The following is a 19,089-nucleotide window of genomic DNA, read 5'->3' as shown; positions in this document are numbered from 1 at the left end:
AAAATGAGGAAAACTATCCAACAAAGACCTGGATATACTGTAAAGGGCATTTATTCTAAAGAAGGCAGCAAAGAGCTTCGTCACTTTAACCAAATTGTAGGTAACCCCATTAATTCACTGTTTAGAAAGAAACTGTTTCACTGTTCTCTAAATATAAAGTCCGACTCATCAAAACACAAAGCTCAGATTTCAAGGTAATCTTTCATGAGAGAAACCAGAAACTAATTAAAGAACTACTGAAGCAAACACATTTTCCTCTTTTCTGTATGAAGCTGATTATAAGACAGATCTTGGGGAAAAAATGCCTGGTTGCTACAGTGTCCTCAACAAAGGGGCTTTTGTTTTGTGGGGCTTTTTTAAATCGCACATGTTGAACAAGACAGCCTGTAGAAACCTATCTGAACATTTAACACAGCTTCATTTATCTCAAGTCACTAGAAAAAAAGAAAATATATTTAACTGAAGATTCTTCCCACAGAAGAAAAGAGCAAGTGTAATATAACCACTTCCAGAATAAGGTTGATCTTCCTGGTAGCGTGTTTTCCTCTTTTGCACAGCAACTCTCTTCTTTTTTATTTACGCTGAGATTTGACTACAATAATATTTGAATCGCAATGCGTAGCTGTGAAGCCACAGAACTGCTGTTCTCCTACCCTATCACACCAACATTTTTTTGAGCGCTTGCGATGCGAGAGGAGAGCTCAGGAAACGGTGTGCCTTTGCGAACTGCCGTCCTTCCCGTACGAATGGGAGTATCGGGTTCATTTAGCTCAGCAACCTGTCTTTAGCAGTGAACACCAGACACCTAGGAGAGAGCGTGGAAAAGGGGATGACGAGAGCCCTGCACAGCCTCTTGCACGTTGCGATGCAGGGACTTAGAGCCAGAGGCGTTATCGCCGAAGCCCGTAACAAATTCATCTTCTGTTAATATAACCAGTCACTTTTTGAGATAAATTTTCAGCATTCACACCACCTCGCAGGACAGCTTCCTGCAAATTAACTACATGGTTTGAAAAAACACTTCCCAGTTCTGCACTGCTGACCTCATTTCTGCAAACTCAAAGAAACTAGCAACTTGGATTCCCCTCCACACGGATGATGACTCTTCCAAAGACATCCCAACAGACTGATGGAGCCTAACGCCACTAGGCAATACTCAACTAGGCAATACTCGTTCTTCCTAACATATTCTGTTTACCCAGGTGAGATTAATTCTACCCTTCACACCACCTTCTATTAACTTGCTCCATACAGACATCAGGCCAACAGGTCTGTAGTTTCCCAGAGCTCCCCCAGAGCCCTTTTTAATACTTGATGCCATAATAACCACCTTTCATCCACCTGGTGTTAAGGAAGTTATAAACGAGGGGTTACCCAGCAAAGACAGTAATTCAGAATCCTTGAACACCTTCTGGTTCTCATGCTTTGTCACAACTTGTTTTTATGACCTGCTCTACCATCGCTGCCGTCTGAGACAGACCCACTTCTCTGTCATTCTTTCTTTGCAGTGTCCATACCGACGAGGTCGGTACCTGCTGCCTCTTCTAAAGCTGCGTGTGAGGTTGGGCTGTTCTGTGTTCTACTGCTCCTCTGTTATTATAGCAGTAAAAAATTTGAAAATTGCACTAGGCTTGCAAGGGATCTGAAAAAGAACAGCAAAAAGGACTTATTCACTCTAGACACTGCTGCAAGAAAGCAAGTATTTTACAAGCAGCCAAGAGTGATCAAAAGGTAGGCATCAAATTATACAGCCAAATTAAAAAAAGAATCTGAACGGAAGTGACAGGGGCCGAGGCCAGGAGTAAGCCTAAGTTGCACATCAAGAAAATCCAATTCATTCTCCCACCATATCCTTAAGATCATACCAAGATACTGTAACCACTAAAAGACAGATGGCTAAATCGTAAAATATGCTACCATTCAAAGCCCAAGTGACGCCATGTTAAAGCACGTACGAGACTAGATCCTGTTCACTATACAATACCATTTTTTATGACCAAGACTATATATCATACGAGCTGATATAAATTCATTACTTGACAACAGCATTTAAAATGAAGGCAAAAGATGTGAACGGATAAGGTGATTTTATTTATGTGTCAGTCATCCAAATTTTGCTGTGCTAAAACTAATTTAGTTGGTTTAGCTGATAAAGGCAGACCTGTAATTACACTGACATGTAGGCATAATTGTTCAATTGATATGAAACTGCATTTAGGAGCCATATTTCTTTGCTGGGAGGTGCGTCACAGAATATTATATCCTTAAAATGAAGCTGCTTATCTGGCAAGACACAAGCCTGAATGAGCTGAACTTGCTTGTGAACACTTGAAAAACTCTATTATGCTGTGTTTACAAGGCGGTTTTTTACCTGAGGAAACTGCTACCATTCAACCACCTTTAGTTTTCAGTAATTTATTCTTTGCTTTTCAAATTCTTTATTTACTTGTAGAAGTAAATGAGCTGTTAGAACTTTCTGTTTTGAGAAGTGATGACTGCTCATCAGCCTTTCCTTCTACAGAGGAACAGGGACAAGGAAACATGGCGTGCCTAAATGATTTAATTAAAATATCTGATGAACATGTAATTATTTGTGTGAACGCAGACGGTTAAAGAGAACCAACTGGACCTCCCCTGGCAACGACACAGGCAGACACGGGAGAGCAATGTTTCTCTGTGTAGTGGGATTTAAGACCCAACAATCTCTACGAGGCTTTGGTGACACATGCATCCTGCGACAGCAGCGAGACGGCCCATGAAATACCAGGTCCTGCTGAGTCCTTCAAGTGAAAAGAACATTATCTTTGCTGGGAAGGCAGTGCTATCGATGCCCATTTCTAAGCAACAAGTCATGGCACACAACAAGGCCAGTGAACATCTACCGAAAGAAACGCATCAGTCTGGTGATTTCCCTTTAAAAAAACCTTTTCTTACTTACACCTATTCACTTCCATGACTGAGAAAGTAAAAAGAAAAATGTAACGGGGAAAAAAAAAATGGCATTCTCCTAGGCCTGACTTCATTTTTTAAGAGACAAATCTTGTAGAAATTCCAACTTTAAGCTTTCTGCAACCTGCCAACGGTACCAAAGCAAGGAGCCGCACCATTCATCGCAGACGCGCAGGACCACAACTCCCTCCGTGATGCGCCATCCATCCCTGGGTCTAAACACGTGTGCTGGCTGGTTGATTTTATAAAATACAGCCATTGGTGCCCGAGAAGAATCAAGCTCTATTAGGGCCAAACAGATTTTTAAAGCAGGGGAAAAAACCAAATTTTTTTTTAAATCAGTCTGTAACGCCAGAGTGACTCTTGGTCCAGCTCTGGCAGCTGCAGAAGTGCTGGTGACACCGGGCACGGCTGCTGCTCCTCCTTTCGCTGCTGAGCCGTTTTCCTACCCATCACAGACGTTCTCAGTAGGGCGTTACAATGGAAGGATCAAGGATATTCTTGCTCCTCTACTTCCCACAAAGGCAATTCCCGGAACAAACTCGTGTTGCGTAACCTGCCTCAGAAGCACTGCCTTACCCCAGCTCGCACCTGCCTGGGGTCCCTGCATCTTCAGCGCCCTTATCTTCCCTTTTTCACTTTATCTTTATCCTTTGTCAAATCCAGCGTTCTTTTCTGCCCTCTGAACTGAAGCTTCATTCTCTCCACCTACGCTTTCTCCCCATCCCGTTTTCGTGGTATGGGATAGCTGTCCCATCTCTCCTCTCCTGCTCGCTCTCCTGTCGCCCGTTCCGAGGATTCCAAGGCAGGCCAGGAGAAGCGAGCCAGGTGAGCTGACTTACAGCCCTCTTTCCGACCCTCTAAACAGATTTGATACTTTGCAGAAACAGAAGAGACGAAAAGAGGCAGAAATTCAATACAAAAGCTCTGAAACCACTGCTGAGACACCCAGGACCCCTCCGCCCCGGGTCCGACCGCTCAGTGCCTCGGCCCTTAGCACCAACCTCCTCTACACCAGCGCTGGCCGGTGCGATGCCTGGTGCTCACCCACAGCAATTCCCGCGTGCTTTTGGTATTCACCGCTTCAAGTCTTCAAGTTAGGTATTACAGGGCGAAAGTTTCCCCAGCTGTCAATTATTACCATCAGCAGTTAACAGCATTGCCAATAATAATAATTTAACCGTTAGAACACGCAGCATTACAGTGCTCATCCTAATTTATTTAAAGGGAGGGTTAGGGGTTTTTGGAGGGGTTGATCGGTTTTGTTAAAGCTAGTTTTTCTTTGCATTTAGTTCTTTTTAAAAAGTAACTGGATTGTTCATAAATACACAGTTATAGTAGAAGCTCAGCTTGGCAAGAGGTCGGATTTACTGTCTTTTTGGTATAGCTCCTTTAGATTTACGTTAATTCATTATTACCGTTGCTCTTATGAGCAAAGCGCTGGACTAGCTTCTTCACCTGTTCAAACTGTTTGGTTGTTGGCTTTTTTTCATGAAATGAAATAAAATGAAGTTGCAAATCTTTGACAAAAGCTAAAGCTTAAGGAGCTCTTCAAATTCACTCAGAAACCATTCTCTGTAGTCATATACTCATTAAATAGAAAACTGGACATTCTCATAGGAAAAAAGAAAGAACTTAGACCACTAACTTGTCCAAATACATCTTGATCTGAAAGATTCCACCACTGAACAGAAAGAAAAGAGTAAGTCTTGCTTCCTAAAAAATAGGGTAGACAGGAATCCGTATACAAAAAATTCATCTATGTTACATTTATGGAGAAAAATCACAGAAACACAATAAAAGAATAAAACAGGCAAAACCAGACAAATGTAGAAGAGCAAGGAACAGTCCACACCTTTCACCTCTGCGTGAACTAACCTGAGACTCAAGCATACCCAGCTGAAAACAAAAGTACATAAGCAAGGCTCTGTTTTCTTAAGAGTTGAAATTTTACAACACTGGGAGAGAACAATGTTAGGTTTAAATTAGCATCTGCCGTTCCAGATTTACAAAAGCTGACCAATACATTTCCTCTGCTGAAATGTTACGGTATCTGACATAGTAAAACAAAGGGCACTGCAGCTTTAGAACAAACTTGACATGAGGCTAAGATATAACTGCATCATTACCATGTAATGAAATATTTATAGTGCAAAACCACTTATTTCTGAAATCAAACCGTAACACAACGCTATATACTAAGTACTATTCTGATGCAAACATGAAAGCAGAAATTTAATCTTGTGTGTATAAACAAATCAAATGTGCAATGCTATTGCACAGCAGTGCTGGGTACTTGGCAATCAGAAAGAACGTTTCAGCACAACAATGTATTTATACATGCATAAATGCCTTCTGTCCAAATATAATCTTTTAACAAATATGGTACTAGATGAAACTAAGCCCATATGTTCTGTAGCAGTGATTCCTTTACTAGAAGACAATCTTGGAGTTATTAATTGCCATCCCCTTATGCAACCTGCCCTCGGATTAAGTGGGCAGCAAGAATCGGTCCATTTTCCAGAACAGTACCAGCAACAGGTACGGATCCACATCACTCATTTCTCTCGTGCAAAATACAAGAAAACAGACGAGCTTCTAGAAACGTTCTAATATTTCAGAAAATTTGCGTTTCCCATTGCCAAAACTCTTGCCTATATAACCAGGCTAATTTGGGAACACAATTCCAAAAGCATCTTCTCTAACTGGGGGGATGAAGGGAGAGGATAAAGAATTGTAATTGTGTTTAGAAAATTCTGAAGAACAATCAACTGTCAAGACCTAAAGTAGCACCTGGTGAGGCATCAGGCTCAATGCAATCTCCAGCTGCCGTGAGACGCAGAGCGCCTTCAAACAAGCCAAGAGGAGCCCTTTCAGCATCACTTGTGAAACCAGGCATTTATATTGCCATCTTCAGCCAAGTTGCCACCCACAAGTAATCAGAAGCGTCAGCATCTGCACAGGACAAAGCCCTGAGGGAAGAGGCGCTTGGGCAGCCACCACAAGCCCCAGCCAAGTTCTGACCATGACAGACACGGACCAGACCTGTGGGTCCTGTGAGTTAAGTGGCATTCAGTTACAGCACGGCACACAGAATCACAGAATCTTTGGGTTGGAAGGGACCTTTAAAGATCCATCTAGTCCAACCCCCTGCAGTGAGCAGGGACATCCCCAACTTGATCAGGTTGCGCAGAGCCCCGTCCTGGGATGTGTCCAGAGATGGGGCATCCACCACCTCTCTGGGCAACCTGGGCCAGTGGTTCACCACCCTCATGGTGAAAAATTTCTTCCTTATATGCAGCCTGAATCTGCCCTCTCTCAGTTTAAAACCGTCACCCCTTGTCCTATTGCTTCAGGCCCCACTAAAAAGTGTGTCCCCGCTAAAAAGCCTGTCCCCATCTTTCCTATAGGCCCCTCTCAGCCCTGGCAGCTGCAGGAAGGTCTCCCCGGAGTCTTCTCTGCTCCAGGCTGAGCCCCCCCAGCTCTCCCGGCCTGTCCTCCCAGCAGAGCTGTTCCAGCCCTCGGAGCGTTGCTGGGGCCTCCTCTGGCCCCGCTCCAGCAGGTCCATGTCTCTCCTGTGCCGAGGGCTCCAGAGCTGGACGCAGCCCTGCAGGGGGGGTCTCATGACCCTAAATATCTGGTTGAATAAACACAAAGGTACTGAACCAAATAAATATTGGAAGCGAGGATTTTTTTTTTCTTCGAAGTACCATTTCAGAACAGTTTGGGTTAACTTGTGTTCTCACTTCATTTAGCTGTAGGATGCTGCTGCTTTTTGACAGAAAAAATGCCCATGTCCACAGGCAGGGCAAAAATCTCAGGCCTACCAGCTGGAGTTCAACAAACTGGGTACTTCGAGGGCTATTGTTTAAACGATGAAAAAAGCGGATGCTGGAATAAGAAAGCAGCTCGTTCAGAAATGTATACGCACAATACGTACTTGGAAATAAATCAAGAATCGTATCTTGGTAACAGACAATATGTTATTTCTTAGCGAAGTGCAGGGGAGAGGGGTGGGTTATACTGTTGCATATTCTGAGGTGCAAGAACCATGGGTAAACGTTTCTGGCAACAGAAGGCATGCAGGTATATAGGAACACAGCTTGAATGTTGGGCCAGAACCATCTTTGATACAACTCCAAATCATATGCATGCAGCTACATCAGCAACGTATCCAGGAACGGAATTACACGGCACCAACAGCCACTCACGGGAAGTCACCACAGAGCACGGAAAGAGATAGCGAGTGCCAAAGCCATGGTCCAAAGCCAACGACCAATCTCAATTCCCACCTTTCCGTTTGTTTTGGGCATTGGTCAGGGACCTGTGAAGAAAGCCCCGCATGCAGCTCTGCAATACGTGACCCCATCATAACGTTGTACACATGCCGCGGGAACCCCAAACCCGGCACCACGCCAAACTTAGCGGTAATACTCCGAGTCTTGAGGAGCCTGACCAAAGCTTCTTACACAATTACAGGCAACCAGGTACGGCTCGCATCAGCAATTAACTTTTGCAGAAGTAACGGTCAGTCTTCGGACAAGTAATCCAACCCAATAACTCAGTGTGATCATGCAGGATACAGGACGAAGAGCTTCCAAAACAGGTTGTCTTCTTGTTACCGAAGTAGGAAAGGATTAGAAAGCAAGCAGCCCACTCGGAGACGAGAGCTTATTCCAAAAGAGAGTGACCTGTGAAGGCCCCTCTGCTGACAAGGAGGGGCACGATCAAGTGCACAGAACATCTCTGAGGGCATGCTCTAGGAGCAGGAGGAGGAAAGATGTAGCAAAGGGAAGAGTGATGGCCTGATTTAACTCCACAGGAGGCTTCCTACACCACCTTCTCTTGCTACAGAAACCTCTTAGCTGTGTCTAAAAATTAAAATTCTCACATGCCAGAAGTGTAATCGTGACAGATGCTCCATTTTGTGCAGCACCAGTGTGAAATAAGGACAGGCTCCTTAGCTCTAAGCTTCTGAAAAGCCATGGAGGTTCAGGGCTGTTTTGTTTGCCTTTTTAATGTTATCTGCACTAAACATAAACCTTTGGGGTTCTCCCGTTGCTTAAACATATACACAAATATCTGAAATGAAAAGCTAATATCACCTTTTCCCAGCTACTGTACTGCGATGACATGTTTACCCCATCCTCTGCAGGTCTGAGCAGTTGAACAGCCTCAACGCAAAAAAAAAAAAAATTCCTGGGGAAGAACAAACTGCAAAGGTTCTGCAAGCCCGGCAGGCAACCTCGCACGGCACACATCAAGGGAAAGCATGGGGGATTTTCTGCATATCTCTGTTACGATTTCTATTCTGCCAATGTGGAAGGCAGTTGTGTGTCAGAACAGGACAGAACAGGGCTCGTCTTGTAAGCAGCATTTGGGAAAACCTGTGCTCAAACTGGCTAGCGACTTTCAAAAGCCAATAGATACAATATACCTGTTTTTTCCTTCCCTCCATTTAAAAATAAAAGTTACATCCAAACTATTCTTAAATTAACGCAGAAATGTCACAGGTTTGACAGGTCTCCAACGACAGAAAAACCATCAACACAAGATACGGTTTAATTCAAAAAGTCACAAATAGACATACTATTTAGCTGTATAAATTTCAGGGACAGTTTTGGAGCTCCCCAAAAAATTAAGTGGGAAATTTACCAATTTCACATAAAGAGTTATGCTTGTTTAATAAAGATAAACATGCATATGTGGGTACCCACAGAGACACATTCATCCACCTGTTTTATTTCTGCAAGCCCAGCTGGTTTCCATTTAAGTGTACGCCTGTCAAAACACATCACAAGTCCAAAAATAACGGATGAAGTTATCCCAAAAATGAATAGTAAGAATTGACACAACAGGAAAAAAATATCCAGCATACATCTTTGTAAATGAAAGTGCATCCTCCTTCTCCAGCAGGTTTCATTGCTGGAGATATCAGAGTTTGCCACACTAGAGTACAAGGCAGGACTGAAAACGCAGGTGCCAAAACCATGCTGAAATGTTGCGTGCGTGTGCGTCTGTGTGTGTTTTACGTCATTTTTTTTAAAAGGAGCGACTCAATAATTCTGGCAAAATACAAGTTTTCTACTTGTTAAACCTCTGGATAGCCACGGATTGCAATGCATCAGGGGAAATTAAAAAGGAAAATTATTTATCCCAGAAAAAATACATTACGCATCTTGAAAAACCCCTGAATATAACGGCACTTCACAGATAACTCAGTCCTTGTCATTACTGTGCAGTCCAGAAATGCAAGAGTGGGCCTCCAACCCAACCTCCGCTCCTCCACGAAAACCATGGATTTCAGATCAATGTCATCCTGACAGCATGACAGTTACAGAACCCAATAAAAAGAAATGTAAGCATACTGCAAACAGTACGATATAAAAATACCTAACAAGGATAAAAGTCTGTCCCAACACCAACAATTTTAAGCACAATATCCCTCAAAAATTAGATGCAACGTGAGCGCTAGGCATTTGAATAGGTTCTCCTCAAATTATACCTTGAAAATGATTGGTTACACATTTGTATTTATTCTAGTAGCATCGATTAAAAATCTCACTCTTTTAGTGAGAAGCAAATATCTCTCCCCCAGCACACAGGGATTTCTAATCCACTCAAATCTAATTTGTGGTCATTTGACAATACAAAAGGAAAACCCTATCTCAATCCCATTGTTGTAAAAATTTAAAAACAAAACACTTGCTATCTGTAGTATTTTCCAAGTCACTCCTCAGTAGTTCTATTTTAGCGATGCTGAGGAGCGGCATTTTTTCACTGCACATTCATTTTACATTTTGTACATTAAATTCTGCACCTCCCAGCAAGCAGGAGACAAACTCAGATTATGTAAAAGTATTACAACAACTAAAAGAAAAATAACCCAAGCAGCGTAACCGTTACCGACACTAAAAACCTTCTAATGGCTTCCTTGTAAACTAGGAGCATCAGAATCCTTATTCTACATTGATTTTCTGCGGAGGTAAAGGAGGCCAAGGAACGCCTAACACAATTTAAATCAAAGTCCATGCAAGACAAATTGCCCGAATACTCACAAGGCTTTGTTTTCTCTCCCCATCACCTGCGCACGTGCAATCTTGCAGGAGGTCAGCAAGCCTGTTAATTCAGGGGCACCGGTGCCTTCAGAGCCGCACTTCAGTAAAGATCCTCCTCCGGTCCGCACCTCTCCCCACCGCTCGCTCCACATCGCTGCTCACAACGTCAGGATGATGTTACAGGTGACACCTCCCGCTGCTGATGTCAAGCTCGGTTCCCAAAAGCACCACAACCGTCTCCCTGCGGTGCCCACTGCCCCTAACAAGCATCACGGCTGCATCTTCCCTGTCCTCAGGGAGCGGGCTCGAAGATGAATTCAGAAAAGCTTACAGACAGGGCTTTCTCTCTTCCTTAAGTCTCTCGGCATTAAAGAGCCTTTCCTTCCAGAACGCTGCAGCAAATGCAGACTATACACCTCCCTTGGGGGAAAAATGAAGTATTTTTACAGTTTCTTTCTATGGCGCAGCTTAATTTGCTCTTTTGTTAGAGCAAGCTGCTGAAAGAACAGGTAAATAGTGGCGCAGTGGCCCCGAGTGAAGGATTTACTGATGCTCTCCTGAACATTTTGGAGTGAGCCGAAGGGCTAGCAATGCAGCCCAGGACCAGAGCTGATGAATGGTGCAGTGCTGCTGTTGTCATGGCAACTAAGAGAAAAAAAGCAGCACCATATAAGGAGTTGTGACATGGATTCTGGGAACAATTTATACTAAAAGGCTGTAAGCCCTTGGATGCTTTAAAGCTGCAGCATCCCCTTCTCCTCGGTCGGACAGGGGTTTCATTGTTCAGAGCGAAACAGTCGGCACAAATCATCACACGCGCAATCACAGCAATCCGAGACACGTTTGCCTTGGGAGCGTTGTACCAAAACACGGCGTAACAACATGGTTTTGCAGCGTTGTCAAATAACTGAAATTGAAATAATTGAAATTATTAAGTGAGAAGAACGGCAGGATGCTAATGAGGACCCAAACTCACGTCTGTCAAAAACTGGGGTACCAATGAGACCCACAGAGATCACGCAGCTCCGTGCAGGTGAGAAGCTCTGTCTTTACGGAAGCCTGAGATGAACCAAACTGCAGCACCATCAGGTGGCTGACTGCCCGAGCGGCAGTGCCACCGACCAGGGATCCAGGCACTCCTCCTGGAGACAGGGAAATATCCCCAAATTAACCCGTCAACCAGGCGCCGTTGCGCAACGAAGGCTGGCGGTGCCCCTAAAGCATCTCCGATAGAACAGCGTGGCGAAAGCCAACTCATACGTACAGTTGCCGTCGCAAGCTATAAACAAGACCAAGGTTTATGTTCCGTGCTGTGACACTGAGGGGGAAAACCACGTTATTTTACGCTATTGTCAGATGCTTTTCATTTAATGCATGTTGCTCACGTAGGCAATATGCTGTGATCAAGAGGGCTGCAACTATTTCACCAAAAGCCGACCCAACACTGGAGTTTCTGAAGTCTCTGCTCAGCAATCAAAATGTAAACTTTTAGAAATCCATTCCATTTATGAACTGAATTTATTTGAACAAACATGTACGGGCATGGCCAGCTTCTCCCCAGCACTACACCCCCGAAGCAGCTGCCTCATCATCTCTCAGGTTCACACCCAGCTGGGTTAGTGCATTAGTTTTGAGGGAAGAAGTAGTCTCAGCAGGCTGCAATTATTAGTCCAGGTTGGTTTGTCACCATTAAACAGGAAACAATTAGATTTTTTTAAGTAGAGAGATCCCAGCTTGCTTAGTCCCACAATCACAACTAGCATTGTGAATATTTAACCATTTGCTGAAGATACAGAGAAGGAAGAAATCACAATCCTTATGGCTATGCCCAGGAGATACAAAGGAGGGCGCAGAGGGACGGGGTGACGACAAGACCCCAGATCTCCCATTTCCCAGCACTACAAATGACATGGGTGATGGTGGCACGGGGGACACTGCCCGTGGGTGTCCCCAGCCTGGGGACCTGGAGGGTGTCAAGAACCACGATGGTGGGTTCCCACTGGTGTCGCAGGGAAGAGCGAGTCTCCAGCCTGCTTAGCTCTGCTCTCGCCGTCTTTGAAGGACCTAGTTAAAGAGTGGATGTTTTCTTTAGGAAAGAGGATGCTATTAATTGCCGGAACCCACCTAGGAACATTCCTACTTGTTTCTATGAAGTTTATTCTTAGGGAAAGCTCCCACCATTCCCAGAGCGCAAGGGAAGAATGTTCTCAAAGCGAGGGATTTGCAATGAAACAGATTCCTCAGGTCCACGTCTTCAAAGACGCCGAAGCATCTAATTCATGCTGGATACCGGAGGAATGAGGCCTTTGAGAATCCCAACTTAAACATCTAGGCCACTTTTAGAAAAACATGTTTTATTTCCTGAATTTCTCAATAATATTCGCCCCTCCTCCCTCTGGGTATGGGCATTCACACACACGTGCTCTTTCTAAAAGAATCCTAAAGCTTGCAATCTGTCATTCAGTAGAAAAAAACAGAAATAGCCAAGTGCAGTGATGAATAAAATTATCCCTGTGCATATAAATCTACAGCATGTACATGAAAAATCTTTCCTGAGGAGGAGTCAGGTGCAGCACCGGGCTTTGTGCAAACCCTTTGCACTTGGTGGTTCCACAGTAACAGAATAAAGCATCAGTAGCTGAGTCTTTCAGCCCAGTATCTCATATTTTAACCTAATATAACGCTGGGTACTATTTTTGGCACTGATTCAGGAAAGCAGTCAGATATGTTCACCTCTATAAGCACCCCCCTGAAAAGCGACACTTTCCTGAATGAAGGAATCCAATGCAATTGCATTATTTTCACTGCAGCCATGGCTTTGAATCATCAATGATGCACTTTTGATGTACAGTAGAATGTTTAACCCAACCGTTTTGAAAATGGTTGCTCTCTTTGTGCAGTAAGCGTGGTAACTTTTAAGTGCTGTTTTATTCCAGACAGAAATCAAAATGGTGTCTTGTACATACTTATCCTGGGCTGGTAGGTTTTTTTTCTTTTTTTTTTTTTTTCTTTTTGTTATGTATTTTCACATTACACTTGCTAATAAAGCTACTGTTATTAAAAAAAAATTATTAAATAGCGTAAACTGAGTTAAATGCGCTGATGTAAAATGCGTTCTTAGCCACTGCTAAACAATAGGTTATACAAGCAGGGGAGGAAGAGCTGATTACTTATGCTTACTATTACTTCACCCTTTAGAGTCACAATGCCCTTAGTTTTTCTTAATCACCAGACTATTCAGCAGAGTGAAAATTGCAACCATACTGAATATTTATCAAGCTCTGAATCCAGCCAAGTCTCCATACACAGAAAACCCAGATATCAACATGTTAGCAAGTGAGTTCAGTTCCTCTGGAAAGAAACTTAATGCACTGTGTAACGTGTTCCTACTGCTTTTTACCAGAAGTGAACATTTTAACTTTTTTGTGGATGAAAAGCTGACTTACTTACGTACCAGCCAGGTTAAGAACTTTAAAAGATCACATTACAAATACATGAATAAATAAATAGCCAGACAGCATCGCAGTTCCTACTGGGCAAGTTTCTCTGCACCGTACAGGTTTATTTTCTTTTTTTAAGGGCCAAGTTAAACCCCAAACTAACATGACACCCCCTGATGTCCATGAAAAAGGGGCCGAGTAGCTGCTTTCTCCTCCCCGTCGGAACTGACAAACCTGCTCCACTACACTGGAACGGATGCGTGCAGATCCAGAATGACCCAAGATACTTTACCCCTCAAATGTGAGCAAATCATCTTGTGAAGAGCCTAAAAAGTCTTTTGTATTTAAATTTTCACGACTGAAGAATTACAGAAACCGTAAGTTGGTATAGTCACGTTTTGTTGTCAACGGTCTTAGGAATTAAGTCTTTAGTAAAAAAAAAAAAAAAGCAAACATATGCAAGACAACCAGGTTTTTTATATAACAAATAGTACCATTCTGCTATCCCACCACTCCGCAGATATGGAAATTATGACATGAATGGGCTAGTCACAAATGTATGTAAGAAGCGAACAGCATGAAAAAGCCCCTACAATTGGATAATTTCTCAATAATTTTCTATGCTCTGAAGGTCGCTTTGAAAAATCCATGTGGCAACTGTCAGACAGACAAAAGCCTCTCTTTGTAATACTTCAGTTTCCCAGAATCACCCTCATCCCCTCTCCAAAAGGAATTACTGCTGGTATTGTGTAGGATTAACAACTGGACAGCAGAACGAGACAAAGCAGAAGAGGAAACCATCACAGCCAGCAATACTTTGTGAAACGTCTCCATGCATTTACTGCCACACTGCTGGCTGCTGCCTTTTATCCGAAAGCTCCCACAGTCACATGGAGATTTTTGAACCAAGTTGCTTATCAATTCTACCAGATTTTGAGTATGTTATGATGGCACTTACAAGACTTTTCTAAAATCAGAGAGGGTTATTGAGCGAAACACATCAAAAAATAGGGCAAGGCTGTGAACTTGTCTTCACAAATCTAATATTAACTCCCAATTTTCTTTATGTTACAGGTCATGCATTTACTAATGAATAAAAATGAGGAGGGTCTTCACAAACTGCCAGTTGATGTCCCTCAGCAAAAAAATAAACAAAACCCCCTTTTATTTGCTGATACAGTAAATGGTCAGTCATTCAACAGCCATCCCTTTCTGCTGCTGAGGGTTTTTTTGCTTTTTAAAACTCTCAGATTAGTAGTGAGACAGACAATGAGGAATAGTTGAAGAAACATAGTAAGTACTATAACAAAGAGCAGAAAGCATTCCTTTCCCTGTTCCTTTACATGTTACCTTAATGAAAGCAAACAAATTCCTGTAATGACTGCATCAGGATGTAAAATAAACACCCTCCTTTTACAGTATCAACAGTAAATTAAACTAATAATTTAAAAAAGCATGCTATCCACCAACGCACCGAAACACACTTTGAATTCTAAGTGTGTCAGGAGCTCCACTGGAGTCATCAAGACAGATACATGCAAAACATTAGCATGTGTTTTCATGCTCTGCTGGGTTGGGTCTAGCCAGAACAGGATCTTTATAACAGATGCAAAAGGAAAAGTATGGAAGTAGAAGACAGACACAGTCATCTTCCCAATCAATTTCCAATAGATTCTTGTGTGTGGCCCCAAAACGGGTTTCTGAACCAAACCAGGAGCCTACGCTGTTCTCCTCTTACTTCTGTGTAATAACAATTATCAGCTTTTTACTAACATCATCCTGTTTGTACACATCTCCTTCAGGTCTGTTTCACCGCGTAGAGTTTCCAAAGCCAGTTGACAGGGAATACACGTTTTCAGCAGCTGAATGCCCACAGCATGGCCCTACGAGACCACCTCACTGGTGTTTGAGCACATGTTTCAGCGAGTTGCCCAAAGCCCTGAAGTCTGTATGAAACGCCATCCCATTCTTCAAATTACTACCTGCAAAACCACTGCTGGAGTTCCAGTGGCTGGTCTTTTGAGGAACTACCAGGACACTCCAAACAGCAGCCCTGCCAAATGCAACAAAAGCTTTCTGGGTTTGGAGCTCAAGGAAGTCCGATCGGTTTGCACCTGGAAAAAGATAATTATGACTAACACGTGGAGCTTAATCTGCAAGGCTAAACCGTGATTTTGAGAAGCGGAAGGAGGTTAACGTCTGTTGACAAGCCAGAGTTCCAGCAGATCTACACCAAGGCAGCTTGCTGAGCAGGCTGGAAGTTGTTAGAGAAATGGAGCTACAGGGGTGTAAGAAAAATTGCTCTTGCCATGGGGTACAGCTCAAACCCTCTGCAAATGGTTCAGAGAAGAGTAATAAACTGCTCAAGTAGATACAAGAATATAATGTTACTCAGAGCTGCAAAAGGACAGCATCAAACCAGAAAGGATTATAGTCAAAAGAAGGGGACAGAAGGGTAATGAGTAAGATAAAGATACTACAAAGGCCTAAAGTATTTGTAAAATAGAATGCTTTTCATCCTTTCCCAACAGCGAAAAAGGGCTATGGAACTGGCTAATATTACCTGACTCTACTAAGGAAGCCACACAAAACAAAGAAAAAACCCCTGGAAGGGAGGTTTTTCCCTTCATTTTCAAAATTGAAAAAGAAGGAGAAACTGGATGAATGTGAGGATCGTGGGAGAAAACTCAGGAAAAGCAGGAACAAACCAGCTATACATCACACAATCAAGTAAACAAGGACAGACATGCTGTGAAAAGAAAAAATAGCTCTGATTTATTTTCATCATTTTTCACAACCTATGCTTTTTGTGGCAGGAAGGTTGTGGATTCCACGCCTACCCATTACTATGTGGCATGGCAAGGGCGGGGGGGGGGGGGGAAGTTCATCGCAAGGACACACAGAACTCCCACCCCACAAGTGCTGCAGGCAGCGTATCCGTACCAGCGGAAAGTACTGATAACGAAAGAAAAACTAACAAGGTTTTAGACACACTAAGCTGAAATGGATTGCATTTTGAAACTGCTTTTGTAATCTCTACTGAATTTTATGATTCTAGAAGTCAAAACCAAACTTCTAAAAGTCAAGTTTGTTTTAGCAGCTACTCTGGTCAAGTACAATACGTTGTGTTCTCAAGCTGTTCGGCAAAAGAGGAGGACATGCCAACGGACAAATCACAGAATCAAAGAATCATTAAGGTTGGAAAAGACCTTCAAGATCATCAAGTCCAACCACCAACCCAACACCACCATGCCCACTAAACAAGGTCCCAAAGAGCCATGTCCACACGTTTTTTGAACACTTCCAGAGATGGCGACTCCACTACTGCCCTGGGCAGCCTGTGCCAATGCCTGACCACCCTCTCCATAAGGAAATGTTTCCTAATCTCCAATCTAAACCTCCCCTGGCGCAACTTGAGGCCATTTCCTCTCGTCCTCTCGCTGGTTACTTGGGAGAAGAGACCAACCCCCACCTCACCACAACCCCCTTTCAGGCAGTTGCAGAGAGCGATGAGGGCTCCCCTCAGCCTCCTCTTCTCCAGACTGAACACCCCCAGTTCCCTCAGCCGCTCCTCATCACACTTGTGCTCCAGACCCCTCCCCAGCTCCGCTGCCCTTCTCTGGACACGCTCCAGCACCTCAACGCCCTTCTTGGAGTGAGGGGCCCAAAACTGAACACAGGATTTGAGGTGCGGCCCTTATAGGGAATGTCCTTCTACATCTCCTTCTGCCTGGTTCTCTTGCACCTCTTTTGAGTTCTGCTGCTACTGAATGGGCTCAGACCACCATGAGGTCCTGCAAAGTGACTCTGGCACGATTCAGGAATGTCTTCCCCCGTCCTTTTCAATTTCTCCTTTCACCAGAGGGCAGGGAAAACAAAAGGTACAAAGCATATCAGAGTTCCCTTTTGTAAGCATAGCTCAGTTTATATAATGTAAAAACTCTTTTTGGAGGTTTCTCTCAGTACAAACGTGGTACACTGGCTGATCGTTTTTAAAGATGGGCACGGAGGGATGTCAGATTTTAGGCAAGAAGCAAATTTCTCAAAATTGTTACCAGTAGAAACACAGTATCAGGCTTTTAAATGGATGTTAGACTCCAAGTGCTTTTGAAAATCCAACTACTTTAAAATCTATAGGTGTTCAAATCACAATCCCGGCAGATTAGATAAACAAAACAGTTTAAAAATATGCAAGAACTATGAAAAAAAAAAAAATCACTTTGCTGTATAAATTCATCATTTTTCTGATGTATTCCCTCGGCATTCAAAATTTTAGCACAGAGTTCTTTAAAATTACCGTAACACTTCCACTGTGCATAAACCACAACACAAAGTGGAACGGAAACACACTCTGCTAGAATTTCTCAGAAAACTAGAGAATATTTGTAAAACAGAGAAATCGTTTTCAGAACAGAAAGATTTCTCTGTCAGTGTGAAATCCAATCCGTTCCTGGGCTTGACTGAAGCAGCTGCTATAATAAACAAATGATGACTTGTAAACAGAAGCTTGTTCAAAGCGTTTTCTTACAGATTTTTGCACCAATGGACCTTAAAAGCCCCACTGAACTTTATTTAAAGTCCTTACCAGTTAACTTCTTCACAGGTTGGAGCCGAACACTGATAGACTGATGTGTGAGTAAGGGGGAGGATGGAAGGGAGCGGGACATGCCCTCCATAATCCGAATGTGCTGCATACCTTCGGTCACTGGGAGTGGCGGAATAGCGTAGTCTGGTTCAAAAGCACAGTCGTTCTCTGTGGAGGTGCCTGGTGGGAATAGAAAAATAAAAAGGAACTGGTCAGGATACAAGGGAGTCTTCTGCTTTTACCATTCCTACACAGAGGACTGCCTGGCTCGGATGAGCCCTGCCGTGGAGCCACCTCGCTGCACGGCGCGCTCAGCCCTGCAGCGACGGCTGCTTTCTCCTGCTCTTGACACTTCCCTTGAAGAAATTGTATTTCTGGAGCAGCATGTCAGCACACCTCTTTAGATTATGAACAGCAAAACCATTTACTTTTTTAATTTGTCTTTCAGACAGGTCACCGGTTTTAAACATAAATCAGGCAATACAATAATCCTTTTACTGATAAATATTTTGTGTGTTGCGATTGTGTATTTCTAAAAAACACTTCCATCTGACTTAAACTTCAACATAAGGATCTTTAGCCAAAAAAGAAACCCCAAACCCTAAAATAGAAGAACTAAAGCCTCCGAAAGCAGCCACCTCCAACTCTCCCATAACAAACGCACAGAAGCATCCAGAGCTGCACAAAGCCCGGATGGAGGTCGCATCACTAGAGATCCACATGGAAGACACCAATTAACATGACAGCAAGTGGAGATACAACAAAAAAGGTACATATTGCTAACTGTTGCCATAAATATTAATGACAAAGGAAGGGCAGGTTCTCCAGATCAGCAAGACCTGGGAGCTGCGAGGTTCCTCCCGCTCGCTGCAGAATATAGAAACCTGTGGTCAAGAACATTTGGCTCTCCACCTCGAGTCAATAGGATTAACAACCTGACACAGATAACTAATAATTCATCTGCAAAACCAATTTAAAACTGTTAACATTAATATTTCATTACAGATAATGTAAGATTACACTTGTGCCATACCTTTAAAAGATGGATTTTAGTTTT

At 43.2% G+C, this 19,089-nt stretch overlaps 1 protein-coding gene across 3 annotated transcripts in view; it reads right to left on the bottom strand.

Annotated features, from left to right (window-relative positions):
• TANC2 (tetratricopeptide repeat, ankyrin repeat and coiled-coil containing 2) overlaps nt 1–19,089 on the bottom strand; it is a gene marked incomplete at both ends in the record, with an annotated part of 209,210 nt that overhangs the window by 134,319 nt on the left and 55,802 nt on the right. For 2 of the 3 annotated variants that reach the window (XM_082010631.1, XM_082010632.1), the window contains one exon: nt 18,144–18,212. In XM_082010631.1, coding sequence (XP_081866757.1) covers nt 18,144–18,212 — 69 coding nt within the window. Of the gene's footprint in view, nt 1–18,032; nt 18,213–19,089 lie in introns of all 3 variants that reach the window. The other variant, XM_082010630.1, reaches the window with a different exon arrangement.

This window comes from Phaethon aethereus (assembly GCF_964289735.1).
Source record: "Phaethon aethereus genome assembly, chromosome: 25".
Lineage (NCBI taxonomy): Eukaryota > Metazoa > Chordata > Aves > Phaethontiformes > Phaethontidae > Phaethon > Phaethon aethereus.
Note: the sequence above shows the minus strand (reverse complement) of the source record. Positions and strands in the feature narration are given on the sequence as shown.